The 19,846-nt window shown below is 31.7% G+C and overlaps 1 protein-coding gene across 2 annotated transcripts; it reads right to left on the minus strand.

Moving 5' to 3' along the window:
* Positions 1–1,673: 1,673 nt before the first annotated feature.
* LOC121115423 (uncharacterized) lies at positions 1,674–19,245 on the minus strand. 2 transcript variants are annotated; one of them, XM_071887019.1, is made up of 5 exons: positions 18,858–19,245; positions 8,322–8,489; positions 4,902–5,014; positions 4,449–4,837; positions 1,674–3,434 (listed from the first exon to the last, which is right to left on the minus strand). In XM_071887019.1, the coding sequence occupies exons 1-4, from the start codon at positions 19,119–19,121 to the stop codon at positions 4,459–4,461; spliced, it is 924 nt and encodes a 307-aa protein (XP_071743120.1). In that variant the 5' UTR covers positions 19,122–19,245; the 3' UTR covers positions 1,674–3,434; positions 4,449–4,458. The 2 variants fall into 2 exon arrangements, with proteins under 2 accessions (XP_071743120.1, XP_040565560.2); XM_040709626.2 differs by lacking the exon at positions 1,674–3,434 and having other exon boundaries at positions 4,121–4,837.
* Positions 19,246–19,846: the final 601 nt, after the last annotated feature.

A 19,846-nucleotide genomic window follows, 5' to 3' on the forward strand; every position in this document is an offset into this window, starting at 1 on the left:
TAATTTGATATAACTAAAATTATTTTTTTGCTCCATCCATTGGTCACAAACTATTTGTAGAGCAGAAGCTATAGATAAACATCTTGTCTGGCTTGCTTGGACAATTTTCAGAGATTCATGTCCATCATTTATTAGTTTCAATAAATTAATATTTAAGACTGCTGTCTTGAGGAAGCTCTAGCAAACCAGTTATTGGTTTTGCTAACCAGAAATTATCGATTCCTGGGCATTGTATCAGAACGTACGTACGAAACAGCCAACTGTGCTAAATGACATGCACAGATAAAATGCACTAATGCAGAAACGTCTTCTTTTGGTTATCTGTAAACCAAAATCCACACCAAAATCGGCTGAATTATTGCAAAAATCAGCTAATACTTCCAGCCATCAGCTACATCATTTTTTTTCCAGCTAGATCTATCTGGAAATCAGCTAGGCTGGCAACACTGCGTACCAAAGTTATTTTCTTGTTATTAAAAGGTTGCAAGAAATGGAGATGAAATATTTTATTAAACGTATGTGGGAACGCACTTTTCATCGTTCAATTTATAATGATTAATTTAATGAATTAATAGCCACTAATAAATGAACTAATATGCAGACTTCGATTATTTTATAATAGTGTACATACATTCATGCTTCATTCAAATAATTGGAAAAATATACAGATTTTTTTTAGTATAATTAATTAATATGAGATCTTATTAGAACCTCATAAAAACACGGAGGCTTAAGAAAGATCTAAAACATCAAAAGTCAATTATTATTAAATCAAAATACATAACAAAAACAATTTTAATAAGCTTCTTATGGATTGTAATCACTTTCAACTCTATTTAAGTATAATGTTGACGTCGTCCAATATGGATAACGTTACAAAGTGGATATTTGCCTCGAGTAATATGTAGCCTCCTTATATATATTATATTCTGATTTAAATTTGGTTAAATTCGAAAATATCATATGGTACAGAATAATGTTTACAGTTTTATCTGTTGAGTACAAGTTGCGATGTCTGTACGAGTTGCAACTTGTAATAGCAGATTGTACAAGTTGCAATTTCTTCGCCTTAAAATCAGGGAGTCTGCAAGTGGTGTGATGTAGTGTCTGTGGACCCCCCCTAAAAAGGAATTTTTACTTTTAAATAGTTGGTTTTTTTGATAGGGATGAAAAAATTTTACGCAAAAGTAAGGGTGCAATTTTTTTTTTTTAAATGATTTATTTTCTTAAAAATGCATAATTCGGCAAATTATGAAGCAAAAATTAAATTTTGAAATTTTGTTCCGAAATATTTAATTTTCTATAAAAGGCAATATTTTTTTTTCTAAAAAATTTTATATTTGAAATTTAATATCTTGAAAAAATCTGCAGATTTTCCAAAAAAAATTCAAAAAAATTTAATTGTTTGTCAATACAGATTCGTGAAATTTTTTGATTTTATTTCGCAAAATTTAATGTTTGTAATTTATTCAAAAAAATTTAATTTGGATTCAAAAATTATGTTGCAAAAAATTAATTTTCTGAAAATTATAATACACTTTTTCCCAAAAAATTTGATATTTGAAATTTAATTATTTGTTAAAATCCGTGAAGTTTTGAATTTTTTTGTGAATAAGTAGAGATTGTTTACTTTTTGGAAAAAAAAAAGTAAAAAACACCCCAAAAATAATAAATATATATATATATATTCCTGTAGACTCCTCTGAAAATGCATGATTTCATTCCATCATTGGTCATTCTAGTTGTAAACTATTTATTGATAATATCATTTCCTTTTGCGAAATTAAAATCACATAGTTATCATGTATTTAGTAGCAAATGTTTACCCGGTAGTGCTCGGGCGCAGGAAGGAAAAGGGAATCCCATGGAAAATGGTCAAATTAATTGAGAAAATTAAAAAAATATTAAGAAAATATTTCTATATAATAAAAATTATAATGTCAATATATATTCGTCTCATTTTTTGGTTTCAACTTGTACTATTTGCTTGTACAAGTTAAAATTGGTATAAATCACAACTTGTACACAACTTATGCAAAAAAAAAAAAAAAAAAACATTCGGAGAAGTAAAATTTACAAAATTTCAAGTTCTTAGAAGTAGAATCAAGAATAACCCATAAGTATAGTTGTGAATTCATAGCATTTTCTAATCTGCGAGTTTTCTTCTTTTTTTCTTTTCTAGGTGGTTGGTAATCTAGACAATATTTTTTTATCTCCCAAAAACTTTCTGATTCTTATTTTATTCTTGAGGGGAGAGCATCTCAGTATAATGTAAATACCAGTGATTGTGTTCATAAAATAGTTAGGATAACATTGAAGATTTGTTAGGAAGTTGTACGTACAGGCCCATCTGTTTAAAATAAAACACTTTGTCAAATGGTGCTCCTTTGTCGTCTTTGTTATATTTCGATGTTTAAGCCTAATAACCTATTCTAAATAATTTTCAAACAACACCAAAAATAAGAAAAGTCAATCGAGAAATAAGAGTTTCATTTCCAAAAACAAGGAGTAACGCATAGCTACAATTCTGGAGACATCCATGGGTGCTAAGTCCTCTTCAGAGATCTATAAAGTGTATGTATATAACCGCTCTTATTGTATACTTGGTGATCGCGGGAAGCATACCGAAGTCTTCCAACAGGTCCAACCAAGGCCAAATGAATTGGTTGAGGCAATTAAAGATACTATTTGAAGGCAGAAGGGGTAAGGTCACCATCAATGTCCTACAAGAGAACTCTTCGTCAGAGTTTAAAGCCATTGGATCGAGTAAAGTGTGTGCCCCGGTGCAAGATTCTCCTCAACAAGCTTGAAAGGCAAGACTTTTAGCCTCACCATAGCTCCGACGGTTCCCCTCTGCACCTTAATATTTTTGGTTACCTCAAAGGGAAGGTTTTGGGAGTCTGATACAGAACAAAGGACCATCTTAAAGCCACCATCATCACTGATTGAGCCAACCTAGAGTGTAGCTTTGTAGAACTGATGTGCAAAGTTCTGCAACATTGATGGAACTTGTCATGAAGGCAAAAACATTGATTGAGCATGTAAATATGGTGTCCCTTGGTAATATTTTTCTGAAATATTATAAGTTTTGTAATTTTCAAACAGTGTTGCATTTTAGACGGAGAAGCCTGTATAAGTCCTTATTGGACTCGGAGCAGATTGAGGATCGACTTTAGAGGAATTATTAGATATGTTTTTTTAGATATGGAGTGGGGCTTGTGTTTATTTCCTTCCTTTTATAGCAGCTTATACTATTCAATCAAACGTCTTGACAGCTAAGCTGTCCTGTCCAAAACATTCTTCAACTTGTCAAGAATAATATGTTCATTTTTGTTTTTTTCAACGTACCAAAAGTATTTAGAATTTACAACTATACCCAAAAGTGGTAATCTTTCTCCTTGGTTTTGTAACTGGACTCTACGATATACTTCATTCTAAAAATATATAATTAACTATTAAGTACAGAAGGGAGAATTGGAAGGGCAAAATTTGTTCAATTGAATTGAATCCAATTACGAAACTTATCATTGAGTTCAGAATCAAAAAATGATCTCAATTCATCTGTTAGTGCTCTGAATCTGAAATTTCTGGGATTATAGTAATTTGGAACTATTCTCGTTCAAATTAAGACAGTCACCAAATTAAAAGGACGATTAATAAAACTTATATAAAAATATTTTATGATCCTATAAGGGCATTTATGAATTCTGTATCTTATTCTGAACTTTACATATTTCCTTTTTTATGCTGAAAAATGATGAAAGGTGACAATCCTCTTTAGCTTCTTACAACTTATTGGCTTCGATTCATTTGTACAAAATTCGTATTCTGCAGAGTTGCATCAGTCCTTATTCATTTGGTCTAGACCAGACCAGTCATAAGACCGGTCCATAAGACCATGGGCGTCCACACAGGGTGGGATGGAGGGGCCGTGACCCCCTCCGCCCGCATTGAGAGTTTTTATTTTTTGCTAATTAATTTTTGAAATGTTTTTCCTAAAAATAAATTTTTAGGGAACAATGTTGAGTTTTTGAATATTTTTGTGAAAAGTAATAGACTTTTGAAATTTTTATCCAAAAGATTTAATATTTGAAATTTATTTTTTTAAATTTTATTCCAATTTTCTTTTTTTTTTTTTTTTTTGTGAACAGCTGTTGATTTTTGAATTTTTTTTCCCCATAAATTTCAATACCAACTCCATCCCGCCCAAAAAAATAAAATAATAATGTATATTTGATCCTGCAGATGTCTCTTTAGACTGCCAGTACTATGGACTGTCCGTACCAGAACTAAAAATAAAAAAAGAAGATAGTTGACCGAACAATATAAATTGTATGTACTGAAATGGACCGAGAATTAACTGGACGGGACTGCGGTCATCAGTCCTAAATAAGGACTGACATAACATTATATTTTTTCTAAAAATAATTTGGCAAGAAGAAGTTAACCTTATATTGATTATTTAGAAATTAGAAAATTCCCAATGGAGGCTCTTCGTTTTTTAAACTTCAGCTCTGATTTGAAATCTGGTTGATCCTCTTCATTTTCCTCATGTCGATCACTATTTTTATCTCCTTCCTCTGGAGATTTAAGCTTTAATTTGCGTAGCCAATCTGCGAGGGATTTTCTCCTTAATAGCTTCTTTCCGTGCTTAGGAGTCGAAGGCATGGACATCATTTCTTTATCAAATTTGTCTTTACAACTTCCTTCCTTACCGTGTCTCGTTTTCTCGTCATCTTTCTTCTCACAAGCTGTATTGGACTGGTCTATAAAGCAATCTGTTGATTTAATAATGATTGGTGTCGGAAGAAAGGTTTTAGGTACTTGGATTTGGACGCTGATTGGGAACATAAACATACTATATCGTTCATGGTTAACTAATTTTAAAAAAAAGAACTTACTTTCGATTTCGGGAGTTATGTCGTGATAGAGAGAGATATTTATTCCTTGACAAAACACAGTGTTGCCTGTAGAGCCAGCCACGTCGCACAGCCTCCTCAAAAATACCACAAACCTATATTAAGGGATCACAATATTATCATAACGATATTGATCTGCATATATTTTTACAAGTTATGAGTATGGTTGTAAATACTAAGCATTTTTAGAGTGCCAGTTTTTTTATTGTTGCCCAATAATTATTTTTTATTCTTGAGGAGAGAACATCTTATTGTAAAGTTTAACTACAAGTGTGTGCTTACGAATGACGAAAAGTTACAATAATTATCTGTTAGGCACTCAAAAGCAATGATCTCCCAATAATGCATAAAAATGGAGCTAAATATGCAAATAAAAACGCAGAAAAAAAAGCAACCAAAATGTAAATAAAAAAGCAATAAGAGTCTAAAAATGCAATTAAATCCAGTAAAGAAAAGGATTATTTTGTTTTTAAATGTTTCTACAAATATTAATATTTTATTCCTGCATGCCTTTATTCCCCTGAATTATTATATGATTTCTCAGGAGGGCCTTCGTTAGGCTGATCCTCTTATTTGTGAGAAGATCTTTGAAAATGCTAAAGCCTCTTTCACAGTCCACGAATGTAATGGGTTAATGTTGATGCTGGAGTTTTCATTCACACCAGATACATTATCCCCAGAGAGCACTAAACCAATATTGTTCATATTCTCAAATACTGGGTTCTTCTTCAGATTTTTCCCCAGATTTTGGGCAAACTTGGGGATGGTCATGCTCTTGCAGACTTTCTAAATGATGGACAGAATATCATCTTTCATTAAGACCTTGAAGTTTGACTTAATTAAGGGCAGGTCTTGGGCAAGAGATTAAATGGATTGTAAAAACCTCAATAGCCTTGGCGGCAAGATTGATAAGAATAAAGGGGGTAAGGAACAATAATGCAAATAAATGTAAAAAATAAAAGCCAAAAATGCTATTAAATCTTACATACGTAATTTGGACATCACTAGTTATAAGGGTATGTCCTTGTTGGTACTCAGAGTAATTAGTTATAAATCCAAAAAACAAATGAGCTCTGTAGCTTACGTACAAGTCAAGAAAATGACATTTGAACGTGATCGACGAATTTTCATTCGTGCACTCCAAGCAGTTGGTTGTTTACAGGCCCATGCAAGAGATTTTGGGGTTTAACGCCAGACTGTCCAGAGAGCTATCAAAAAAGTGGTGGAAAGAGCTTGTGAGGGTAAAGAAGCCACTTTTGGCACCAACATTGAAAGAAACCTTTTGTCTTCCGTTGCCAAACTCTTTGAATGAGCCTTTTGCACTCTTTTTTGACACTTTTGGCCATTTTACAGCCCTGATACCAACCCCCTGGGATACACCTTTTGGTGCATCTAAAAGGCGAGGTCTGCAGTGTCCGTCAATCAAATACCGAGGTCTTCAATGCAACTGTCTGGCAGCACTTCGACGCCATAACAGAGGACTAAATTCATAGCGGGTGCCAGACCTTCCTTCATCACTTGAAAGCCATCATTGCTACTACATGCAGCTTCATTAATAATTAATAAAGCTCACACAAACATCTATTTATTGTATTAATTTTCTTGAAATTCAATTATTAACTAGTATGTTCTTTCTTGTTGAAGTATAAAATTCAAAGTATTCAGATCTTAATGGATCACTCGGAGTGGATTTTTGAAATAGTTTTGCTGAATTATGCCCAATTTTTAGTAATGTCAGAAATAAAGTTCGAGTTTAAGCATGTAAATTTATTACATTCAAATATGAAGTTTCAATATAATAGCACACACGGTCAGATCAACTATTTAGCAGGGTTATCTAGACAACTGCAAACTAGAACCAGGATGACTTTATACATAAAGTAAACAATCATTTTTTTCCTTTTTTTAACCAGCTTAGGATAGCGTTTTGGAGTAGCATATTTATAAAATGAAAACTATAGTGTTATTAATGTCTTAAGATTTTTTTTTGTTGATGTATTAATTTTGAAATAATTAATTGAAGATTTTATGAAAAAATTGTATAAAACTATCGTATCGTATAGAAAAATATAAATGTCAAGAGTTTTGAAAGGGGTTATTCCTTAAAATTTTGTCCCTCCCAAAAATTTATCTCTAAAATTAAATAAAAAAAAGTTTTTTCAGCATTCCCTCCTCCAAAAAAAAAAAATTAAATTAATGACAATGGACTATCAAAAACAAAAGTTTATGTGTAATTTTTTCTTTATCTCAAACATATTTTAATATTGTTAATCATTCATACATTTTTTCCTAGGAGCAGCCACAACTATCCCGCTAAAGCTTTAAAAAAAAAAGAAATATTAAGAACCACTACAAAATTAAATCCCTCTTGCTAAAAACTGTTAAACACATGTAGCCGATATTTTAGCCGTTTGTTGTTAAAACTAGCCGATTTTAGAATGACATATAGCATTAGTCATTATTTATTCAGTTCAGTCCTTTCTGATTACAGGTCCTATCAGTCCTTGGGACCGGTTCTTCGGACCGAAGGACTGAACGTAGGACTGAACTGGACCGGACAGAGATTGAACTGGACGGGACTGCAGTCTTCAGTCCTAAATAAGGACTGACACAACTCTACATAAAGCCGATTTTTTTTTTCAAACCACTTGGCAACACTGCATAGTTTATTCTTGTAGTTAATCTAATAGCACGTAATGACAGCTAAGCTGCTCTCCTTAAAAACATTCTTCAAATTGTCAAGGTTACCATGTTCATTTTTTTTACATGCATAAAGGCTGGTTACCATATCTAGCTTGTGTGTACAAGTCTAAAGGTGGGCTTACAATGCGGGTTTTAGGGTTTTAAGAAGAGGTATCGCGGCACGAAGCACCATCTAACTAAGATGTGCGTTAAAACCGCAGTCACGTTAGCTTGAATCATTTTTATCAAATTTGAGTCATTCCTTACTTACCATTTTTCTTGATATCAATAAACGTTTACGATATTATGCACACGCCATAACACTAGCTGAAAGGTTAGAAGGGAGTTGGTAATATTGCAAAAGTTTATTGATATCAAGCATGATGATAAGTGATGAATTATTCAAATTTGAAAAAAAAAAAGATACACAATTTGTGACATTTGTACATAAAATCGACTAAAGTACCGTTGCACTGGAAAATATTGGCAGAGTACAAATGTATATATATAAAAAAGAAAAGGAACGAGTGTTCGTGCGCTCATTTAGCTTCAAGATTAAAGTTAACGTGGCTATGGTTTTTAGGCGTGTCCTGAGTTTGATGACGCCCCGGGACGCTTTTCACCGTGACGCCTCTTCTTATGTCGTATTGTAAAACCCCCTACAAGATGTAGTAACCTATCTTAAAATGCTTACGATTTACAACCCTAGTTATCACTCACTCCTTTGCTGTCATCTTGAGTATTCTTTACGGACACTTCTCTATAACTGACACATCCTGTAGTATGGCTCATTGAAATCCCATTTTCTTCGGATATAAGACGTTTCTCTATCAAATCTACTTTGGTCGCCACAATTACCACGGGTAGATCTTGGCAACTATCACAGCACTAAAAATAAATCGAAATTAAATCAAAGGAGATTAATCATTTTTTCTTAAAATAAATATAATTTTCAAATCTAGGTCGGGTTTAGGCAGTGGTGGATTGTTAAGGGGAGCTATTTTTCTCCTACAAATAAATATTTTTACGAGCGTCAAAAGTTAGACATTTTATATTTACAAAAAAAAAAAAATATTGAGGGGTGTTTACTTATTAGTAAAAAAGGGGATTTGTGTAAGATCGCGAAGATAATAGTTTATATCAGCCGCCTATTATTTGATTTTGGGGAGAGAAAATGAATCACTTCTATAAAGAGGATAAACTTAAAATAGCATTAGTATTATAAGTATATTCAAATTGATATATATTCGTTTTATTATGCATTTTTAAATTAATTCAGACTAAAGATAAGTGAGAAATCTTCTTTCAGAGGGGGATGTTAACACCATAAGGACTTATTAACTAATATTAAATAATGTACAAAAAAGAAAAAGCACATGCATTGAACTTTTTTCATTTTATAATAGGCATACCAAGTTTTTTCTTTAGTATTATTAGTCTAGAGATAGTGGAGCGAGCCACCTTGCGTTTTTTAATATTTTTTTAGTATAGTGAACATACTTTAAAAACTTTTAATCCTTTAAGTAGTCAGATGGAGATACACTGGTTATGTATAAGCAGAACTCGATAGAGACACTAGCCCGTGGCGGTCTATTGCAAGGTGACCTGTATTTAGACCGTTTTGATTCCTTAATGACATACTGATATACACATGCAATTTTGAGTTCAAATCAACAGTATTACCTTGTTCAACGTCTTAATCCTGGAGTAAATATTCAAAAGAATTATTACACATGATTTTTTATTAAAATAAATTTATATTTATGGAAATTTCGCAAAATGTGGTGGACAAGAATTTTTTTTATTACAAAATTGACATTTCTAAGCCCGGAACAGTCTTTAAATTTCATTCTATGACCAACTGATCTATTTAACATATTCCATAAAGTGCTTTGCGTTCTTGTGTCTGATCGGACAAAACAAATCAGAATTCTATAGGGATCACCCTTCGAATCTAAGCTAATCAAATATATCCTTAGTACATAGTGTTATGTATTTACTAGTGATCCTATGGGTCTTCTTCCCTTTTCTTCTTTTACTTGTTGTTACCGTTGAACATGTACTTCATTTATGAATGACTAAGTACTTACTATAAATACACCGGCAAGATTTGAATGTACAAGTCGTGACCAGTACATTTCCCTTAAACTATTTTTCCTTAAGCCACATCCCCTCAGAACATTTCGCGCTAAATTAATTTTCCTTCAAAGATATTTCGCCTTTATAAATAAATAAATGAGGTTTAGACGTCGTTATTGTTTATTTTTAGTTAAAATTGATGATTCCTTTCAACTTTTTAATCAAAAGATGTAATGGTTAAATAGCTATAAATGTTTGTTATCTGTTGAAATAAGGATGGGATTATGCCTCAAATTACAATGTTTACTATCAAAATCTCACTATATGATGATAATCATTACATATTTCTATTATAAAAATAAAAGAGAACATAATCTTTTACCAAAAATAAACAATGACAACATATAAACCTCATTTATTTATATATTAAGGCCTTAAGGCAAAATTGCTCTTTTGCAAAATGTCCTCAAGGTGAAAGTGTTTAGGGTCAAATAGTTTAAAAGGAAAAGTACCTAGCGCCTGTTGAAGTAGTATAATATTCGTATAAGTATATAGTACATTATGCAGGGGTGTCCGCAGGTTGAGGCCCACCCCCGGGGCAAAAATATTTCCATATTATTAAAAGGTTGTGAGGATTGAATTCCAACTATCTGCTGTCGCTGTCTCCAATTTTGAGATAGAAAGATAAAGTAGAACGTGCGAGAAAAATTATTCAATATAAAAATAGAGATGTTCTTAAATTGGGTAAATTTCTTTGTTCCAAAGTATGATTTTTAGCTCCTGGAGAACAACTTTGCGTTCAATACAGAGCGTATACTTTCAAAATAATGAATATAGAACGAATTCTTTACAAGAATGATTATGATTTTATAGAAAACTCCATTATTGAGTACGAAATATATAAGATCAGAAAACTTATAACTTAGAAATTAAATAAACTAGGCTTAGACTCCATCCATTATCATAGCTTGAATAAATATATGATGGATATATTTGCTGGAAGGATTTTTGATAAAATCCCAAATCTGACATAATTTCTTTTGTTTTTAATACCATATCTTTTGAATGCGATAAACCAACAAATTTGGAAAATTAAAAAAATAAAGCAAAAGGCGGAGGATTTTGATATTTTTATGTTTAATTTGTAAATGAATCTTACAATTAAAAACTTTTATTGTCTTTGGTACCAGATTACTAGTCATTGACAAAATCTCTTAATGAATTAGGGGTTTCAAAGTACTTTTTAAATGGATTAAGGTGACAGAGAGTGGCGTTGTCTTATGGGAAAATAACACAACTTCATGAACTAAAATATTATTTATTTAGCAGTAGTACACAACATTTTCTGGAGTAATTAGTCGTAGGCTAAAAAACAATTTTTGTATAATAATATAAAAGATAACTCCCAGAGAAACCTTTAATGTTACTCTCAATTTTTTAACTACTAAATACAATAATACCGAAACAGGGGCGTCAGAAGGATTATATATTTCTTTTATGGGCCTTGGTTTTTGGAATTAAAAAAATTTTCACAAAAATTAAATTTCAAATATAATTTTTTTAAAATTTCAAATATTAAATTTTTTTGAAAAAAATTTTTTTGTTAAGAAATTCAAAAATTCAAAAAATTTCAAAAATCCACAGCTATTTTCAAAAAAATTAAATTTTTGGGAAAAAAAATTCAAACATCAAGAGGATTTCACAAAAAATTAAATTTCAAATATAATTTTTTTTTAAATTTCAAATATTAAATTTTTTTGAGAAAATTTTAAAAGTTCATAGCCATTCACTATTTTTTTATTTTTTTTTAAATAAATTCAAAAATCTTAAGCAGTTATGAAAATAATATATTGGAGATATTAAGTTGACACTAAATAAAAGAGGGATATATCTTGTCATCTTTAACATAGTTATTATTTAATTATCTTAGCTGTCTGAGATGCCAGGTTGGTTGTTTAAATCAACACTGGTTCATAGTACGGAACATATTAATAAAGTACATATATAGTTAGAAAACAAAGGTAATATAAATTGTTTTAGATGATACCTGTGTATGGATACAACTCACAGAAAATGTGATGAATTTCATGTCCAATTTGATTTTTACTCATAAAGAAGTTTAAAGTTATCAGTCATCACAATTTCCTTGGAAGGTATGGTCTGAGGATCTTTGAATTACAATCATTTCCTTTGAACTGCGGTGTAGCATGTAACTTACTGAACCGATCTGTCCACCCAAGTAAAAATATAACCATGGGGTACTAGCTTACCTACCGGGTGGTCTGGAAACAGCTAGGTCTTTCAACAATAAATAGTCAATCAGATATAAATATATTATGTTACATATTTATTAATTTTGCTTTTTCTTCTCCTAATACATCTTCATCTATGTAGAAAACCACTAACTGATGATTACATATATGTGATGGTAGGATCATGATTTAGGGGCATGTGAATAGATACTTGTTTATCTAGGGGGATCGTGAGAAAAGAGGGATACACGCCAAAATTGTTACCGAAGCCCATCTCTGGCCCTGGTGAGACGGTTAAAAGATTAGCAACAAAAGCTAGCAACAAAAGCTAGCGTACAAAGACCAAACAATGATCAAATATTAACATCTGTAGATTTATGTAACATTTGCAAAAAAATTAAATGTATTACTTTTTTTTTGTCGATAAAAGCAAAACAATATTTTAATGTGCAATTATAAATAATTGCACATTCAAATTAAAAAAAAGAAAATACCTGGAACAAGAATTAACAATCAATGAAAATTATGATTTTGGTTTTTGAATATGAAGCATCTTGTTTTTTTCTGAATATAACCATGTTATTGTTAAAAAAATGTATACAGGGAGTTGAAATCAAACGGACCTTGCACGCACCGGCGATTTTCTTTAAGATGCAGCTGTGTGATAGTGCATCGTATTTTACGGGCAGAAACGTTGTTCTATTAAAAAAACCCTGAGTGAAGTTTAGAGCCGCATCACTACAGCTGTTCCATAAAGAATATACAGAGGAGGAAAGGCGTTGCGTCGTGAATAGGATTTTTGTCTAAAATAACATGGAAGTTGTGCTGCCTTGGATCCAGCAAATCGCTGGAGATTGGCCATGGGTAAGACAACAAGACTCAGTACCATGTCATGTTACAGACATATAGCTGAAGTGGCTTGATGAGCACATTTAACATTGAAATGTGCAATTCAAACCAATTTTAAAATAAATAATGTTGAAAAATGCGGCAAGATGTGGTAAAATGTGGCAAAATGTGGCTTCTGTGTCAATTTAATGATTTCTAAAAAAATCCTCCAATTTGATGTTATCACTCTGTATATCCCTGTGAAATTATACATAAAATGAAGTGATAAGACTTTATTACTATAAATTCTTTCAAAAAAGTACCAAAAATTATTAAATAAAAAACAAATTTCCCGTTTAATAATAAAACTTCATTTTATCTCCTTCAAAGTTATCTCAATTAGATGCAATATACATATACTAAAGTTTTCCAGTCCTTGAACCATTTTTAGGCACTTTTTGGCATGGCCTTTAGCTCTTTCCGTTTTTGACGAATTTTCTCACGCAAACGCCTTAGTACGCCCAAATAGGACTCCTTATTGATCGATTGTCCCTTTGGAACAAATTCTTGATCCACTAGACCGCAGATGTTAAAGAAAACAATGAGCATCACCTTGACTTTTGAGCAATTTATGCATGGTTTTTTACCATTCATATACACAGTTTTAAAATTGATGCACCAAAAGCATTTTCTAACATTTTCAACACTTCAGCACATGAAACTTCCTTCGCAACAAACAATTTAAGGCCAACTCTTTTTTCAACAATTTTCGTTCATTATAAAAATAGTGAAGCATTAGTGAGGTAGACTGACTTATCCAGATATTGCAAGCAAACTGAATAACAGATTGCGCTTAAAACTTGGCATCGTAATAAGAAACAGTGTGGCTGACATAAAAAAAAATGGTTTTAAATCTTTTCAGCATGGGCAATTTAAACTAAGAATTCCCAGTACTTATAGAAAATAATGTGTAACAACTAAAAAATAGTAAATATTAGTTTTTTTTGTTAAATACGTAAGCAATAATCTTGATTAATTATGGAAAGTAAATATATTTTTTTGATTAACATTTATAAGCCTGTTAGAAGGTTGTTTAAGCTGTTTTTTATAACACTCTAAATAAATAATTTAATGCATTCATCTTCATTACTACAAAAATTACTAAAAAAAAATAAATACCATGTATGAATGTCTATAAACTGTACTTTCCAATGGAGCCTTAAACCAGCTGTGGTGGCCAACCTTTTTCTAACTGCGGACGGGTTAACGCTCGACTGGGGGTTGAAATGGAATAATAATACACGGAAATCCACTGAGTACTCATATGGGACTGTATTAGACATTGCTTAAACATTACAATTATATCATAACATCAAACACTGTCCGTAACACTAAATCAATAGTAGCCCTGAGCTTATTTCTTTGCAACTAAATGGTACTTCTGAAGGCCTGTTTCTTACTCAGTTTGCTAGCTGAGCTAAACTCTAGCACACAAGTGAGGAGAATACGATCATTTCAAAAATAAAAGACTACTCGGCTTAGACTAGGACTATAATTTAGTGATATAAATCATGTGATGTTTGTAGCTGTCCCTTTTTTTTGAGTTGGTAATCTGAAGAATGAATTTTTAGTTATTATTTTAACACACCCATTATATGTATACACGATTTTCATCATTAATTATACTACTCAATCTATAGTTTTTAGGAGAAGAAGAAAATACTAGGTATGAAAGCAAATAAAAGAGCACTGAAAACATGTTGTAGCTATTGTAGACTGTTACCCGTAAAATTTGAGGAGTCAATTAAAAATTATCACCCAAAAATATTTAACAATTACAACCACAAAAATTAATTAAATTCATTTATACTTAATATTTTCTTCTTCTCCCACCAACTAATAAAAAATAGAAAGTTTCCCTTTGTTATTTTCACAGACTTAGATAATAAATAAAACATAAACAATTAATTAATTATTGCGCAGCCCTACACAGATTGATCCACGGACTGAGTGTTGGGACTACTACCTTAAACCAATTTTTACACCCACGGAGACAATTGCTATCATCGTTGAAATGAAGGGATAGATAATCCGGATCAGGCTTACGTTATTACTCAATACATTATTCTCTAACCATTTATTGATAATAAAAATATAAATCATTAATTATTTTTTTCATCTTATAGTTTAGGAGGAAAGTCTTTGTAAAATCAGGACGCACTTTGAGTGAAAGTTAGGCAGAAAATAAGAATTAAATTTTAGACGTTCTTAGCTTGTACTATAGATTAATATAATAGATGAATTTAAAAGCTGAAGCTGATTAAATATATATCTAACTTTGGTTCTAATTTCATTTATATCTGTGACATTGGGTGTTTTTATTGAACTACTTATAAGTCATATTTATAGAACTCATAAATCAGGATAAGGAAAAGTCGACCCGAAAAATGTGTCTATATATATTGAGACCGAAAAAAATGGTCCACAATTTGAATTTTTTTTAAAATTTTTGTCAAATGTCTGAGACCGTACTCTGAACCAAAGCAATGGCTTTGTGAGTATTAAGCTCTGCACCATAAAGCAAATAATAACTATAATTTTAAAAAACCCAGTTTTGAATTTAAAAAAAAGTTGTCTTTGTTAAGCCCTGTATTTTTTTGCCGATGTGTTTTAATTCGGATTCTTCTTTTTCCAAAAACCCCAATAAGCAGAGACCCCTTGTAATAATATGTATATCTACAAAAATGGAAAATCATGTCATTGTTATATTTCGTAGTTATTGATTTCAAGATGAATGAATACTTAGTATATATATATATGAATGTAAAAATCTTATTAATCAATATCAAATTGAAGATTACAACTGATGAACTTTCCCTATATATATTACCTTGTATATACCTACGTAATAATTGAGAATCAATAAAATTAAGATATTGTAAAATCAATTGGAAAAGAAATGTATGTATAATATTGAAGGAACAAATCTAATCAGAGGGAAATACATAGAGGATTGCTTAATATTCCTCAGGACTGGGGTCAGGACTTAAAATTGCTCTCTTTTCTCGTCATTACCTATATTTAGAGATGGGAATGGCTTAAGAGTGCGAGGAGAAGACAGGAGTGAGACATATGTTAATACTGAATTAAGGCCCTTCTATGATTTAGGAGGGTGAAAATGAATTATTGCTATTAAGAGGAAAATAATTTACATAAAAAAGCATTAGTGTAGGTAATTTCTCATAATTTATATTTAAATTAATATATATTTAGTGTATTCTGTATTTTAAATCGATCTATACAAAAGATAGGGCAGAATTCTTCTTTCAGAGTGAGATCCTCACACACCACGACGACCTGTTAAATAATGACAAAAAAAGAATAAAGAGCAAACACATCTACCGTTTTTCCTTTTCTTACAGCTATACTTAGTTTTTTCTTTACATGGATCCCTTCTCTGCCTATATTGTATTATAAAATCTTCACCACAAATAGAAACAGAAAAATGCAAAATAAGTCGAATTATACCATGTCCTATTTATCTCTTAAGTACTAATAGGAAAATTTGGTATAGGATTACTCGCTCTGTGCAAAACTTGTCCTGGTAAAATTGGTCTTGTGTAAAGTTTGCCTTGGTTAAAGCTCACCGGATTCACCATTTATTTAAAGTAGCGTTAATAGTACCTATTATTTCTTCAAAAACATTTGAAAGATTGCTTATTCTTCTAAAAAAGCTATTTTTTTTATAAATTCTGAATTTTGAAAAATAAAGAATATTTCCAAAATTTGTAAGAATTTTTCACATTGATTTCCTGAGGCGCGAATGGATACACTTTTAATTATAATTTGACTCTGAAAAGTTGGATCCAAATACAACTCTGTGTTCAACTCCATCAAGAGATCTTGTCTATGAAGGAACTATCAAGAGGGGTATTAAAAAAGCTAATCTATTCACACATCTTAATTTTTCATTAATTAACGAATACAAAACGATCCTTACGCCGGAGATTCCCTTAAATTTATAAGTGCTCGTACTTTTTAAATTAATATCACACTCCTATTTTAAAAGGAGTGTGTGACTTCATTTTAAGTTTAAAATAATCAGGGTAGAAATCTATTCAAAAAGACTTGATTTTCAAAGAAATGACTTGATATGAATACATCAGTACATATTAATCAGATGTAAAAATATTTTGAGAAGCCGCTTTGATTTATCCGTTATTTTCTAATGCTGATTTTTTTTACATCTAGGAGTTATATGGCATTGACGAACAGATAAATTTTGTTTCGATAATAATATGTACAGAAGATATCACCCCAACAAGTCCTTTGTGTTACCCTCCTTGTTTCATGAACATACCCACACGTAGCTACTATCCAAATATTTTGACATTCTCTCTTTAAGAATAAAATAATAATAACAAATTAAGAAAAAAATTAATATGATGTATGGGCAGAGACAACTTTACCTCGTTGCTAAGCCTCATCTAATGTCACACTCATATTTTTAAATTTTATAAAAAGTAATTTCAGTTTTTATACATAGACTAAAGTAGTCATCAGTCATCCCCACATATATTTTTCCGGACCTCTTATTCTTCTTTTTTCATTCTTGAGGACAGAACATGTCATAGGAATTGATATAAGTATTGAGTAGCTACGGGTGAATGTGCTCATGAAAAACGGAGAGTAACACTGATTATTTCTGGGAGTGCTATCTTTTATATTATTAAAGCATGTTCATTGACTCCTTGTAACTCTAGGCAATGCCAAGTCTGTATGGGTGTTACCGCATATGGAATACAAAATGGTAGAACAGATCAGTCTGAAATTTAACAAGTTGACGAATAAAATAACCAACCATGTTTATATAATATTATTTTGGGCCTCAGATGTCATTCAAAGGCTGTTTTTCACGTAATAAAATCTTTTTTTCCCTTCCCTCTTTAACATTCTCTCTGCCTTTTCCTTTTTTTCTTCTCCCACTGTCTCTTTTTACATCCCTCTTTCTGTCTCTTTCCTTCTACCTTCTTTCTTTGTTTCTATTCCTCACTATTCAGCTCGACGATGCGTGGACCCTCTGCTAGTATTATGTCGATAATAAAACAGAGATTTAATTAGATAATTATTTGACTAACTTTACATTGGTTTAATGAAAACTTATTCGTCAAATCTTATTTTTGATTATGTTTTTTAAGTGATAGTTTTATTTATATGTATTTTTTAAATATGTGATACCTCAGCACAAATAATTACGATACCTAAATCCATTGCAGACCTTTACTGTGTAGTAAAATTTGAGCTTGTTCTACTCCTTCTTGATGGAAGCCTCTTGAGACTGGACACTCCTGTGAGGAGTAGCAAATATCCCTCTTCTCCAAACGCGCCTAGATAGAGTATTCCAAGGGGTTAGCGTCTGGAGTGGAGGGCAGGCACATGTTGAGCACCAAACAGTTTAGAAAGTTGTATCTTAGGAAGGCCTGGGTCTTACCGGCACAATGACAAGGAACTCCGTCTTGAGTGAAAACAAAGTTGTAACCTAACACTTCTCTGGCCCAAAGGAGCACTTTCTTATCCAGAAATTAAATGCAAGCATCTGGATTGAGCCGCTCCTTCCTCTCCACAAAAATGGGAGGACATAATCCACCTGTGCTGGACACTGGATTTTTTGTTCACAATACATGTCTCACAGAAGCTGAGACATTCTGGATTATCGGTTATGATGTAGCGTCTGCTCTCCTTATTCACAGTGGCATCAGCAGTAAAAAAAAATCATCAGAAAAGTGACAAAACTTTGGCCAAATTGTTGTAGGTATCGATTTTTTTAGAATTTTCTTAGCTCTTTCTAACCGTCTCAGCTTGTTCCGTTCAGAGAAAAGATGTCTTGTTAGCCTCCTCTGTGATTTTGCACAAATACCAAATAAAATGTGTACCACTAGATAAAATCAACCCTGTATATGTTGTTTAACATTTTATAAATGCAAATTTATAAATGTCATCAAAGTCTGGTCTTCCTTATATTTATTTATTACAAATTTTAAACTTGAAAATTATTTTTGAAAAAAACAATATTATAATAATGTAATGGATATCTTACCTTTTTAGGTTGACTTTTCTTTAATTCAGAGCCATTCGGCCCAGTTGAACTGTTATTACTAGTATCATTATTGGTATTGTAATTATTTGATGAAAGGTATCGGTGTCCGTTGATATAGCGATAACAGAGAGGTCTTAGTTTTTGAATTTCTCCTAAAAGATGCGTTGCAAGCATGAATGAGGCTGGATCTGTTACAGCATAAGTCATGAGTACCACGTCTGCCCAACGAATAAAGACTTCTAATTGGTTAACATTTGTCTCCATCTGTAAATAAATAGAAAAATATTAAAAACTAGGTGTAATAACCGACATTGCTTGGAGTCATTAGACGCTTACGAACAGACACACTCTGATTTATTAACATAGATTTCCTGTATTAATGTAGAAGATAACTCCCCCCACTCCAAAAAATCTTATGCACTGCTCTTCCTTTTTAATGAGGACACTCACACATGGTTTCTCCATTTCCTCCTCAAGGATGATAGAATAACGACAATAGGTTGAGAAAATAAAAAAAAATGTTCAGGCTCCAACATCAACAAAAATCAATTAAGTACCATTCTATATTATTCTGTTCTACCATATGTAATCTATTAAAATCTGAATATTTACATATTCAATAATAAATTAAGGTTGATTGTTTGAAATTTATTCGTATTTCGAGTTATTAAACCATAAACAATTAGTTACAAAACAAGACAAACTTAAGCTCTCCAGCTTACGTACAAGTCTAGGCAATCAACAAGTCCAAAACGTTCGAGAAGAAGAAGGGCTCTGTCAGTAAGGGCAAAATGGACCCGAAGGAATTAAAGACAACAGCCCAGGCCAATTCTCTCAAGTCTGTGAGGATCCATTCAAGAGATCTTGGGGTTTCACACCAGACCTTCCAGAGGGCTATCAAAAAAGTAAATAGAAGGGGTGTTTATGAGGGTGAAGATGCTACTTTTGACACCAGTAATGAAAAAAACCCATCTCTCTGCAGTATCTGT

This window comes from Lepeophtheirus salmonis, chromosome 3, assembly GCF_016086655.4.
Source record: "Lepeophtheirus salmonis chromosome 3, UVic_Lsal_1.4, whole genome shotgun sequence".
NCBI classification, from domain to species: Eukaryota; Metazoa; Arthropoda; class Copepoda; order Siphonostomatoida; family Caligidae; genus Lepeophtheirus; species Lepeophtheirus salmonis.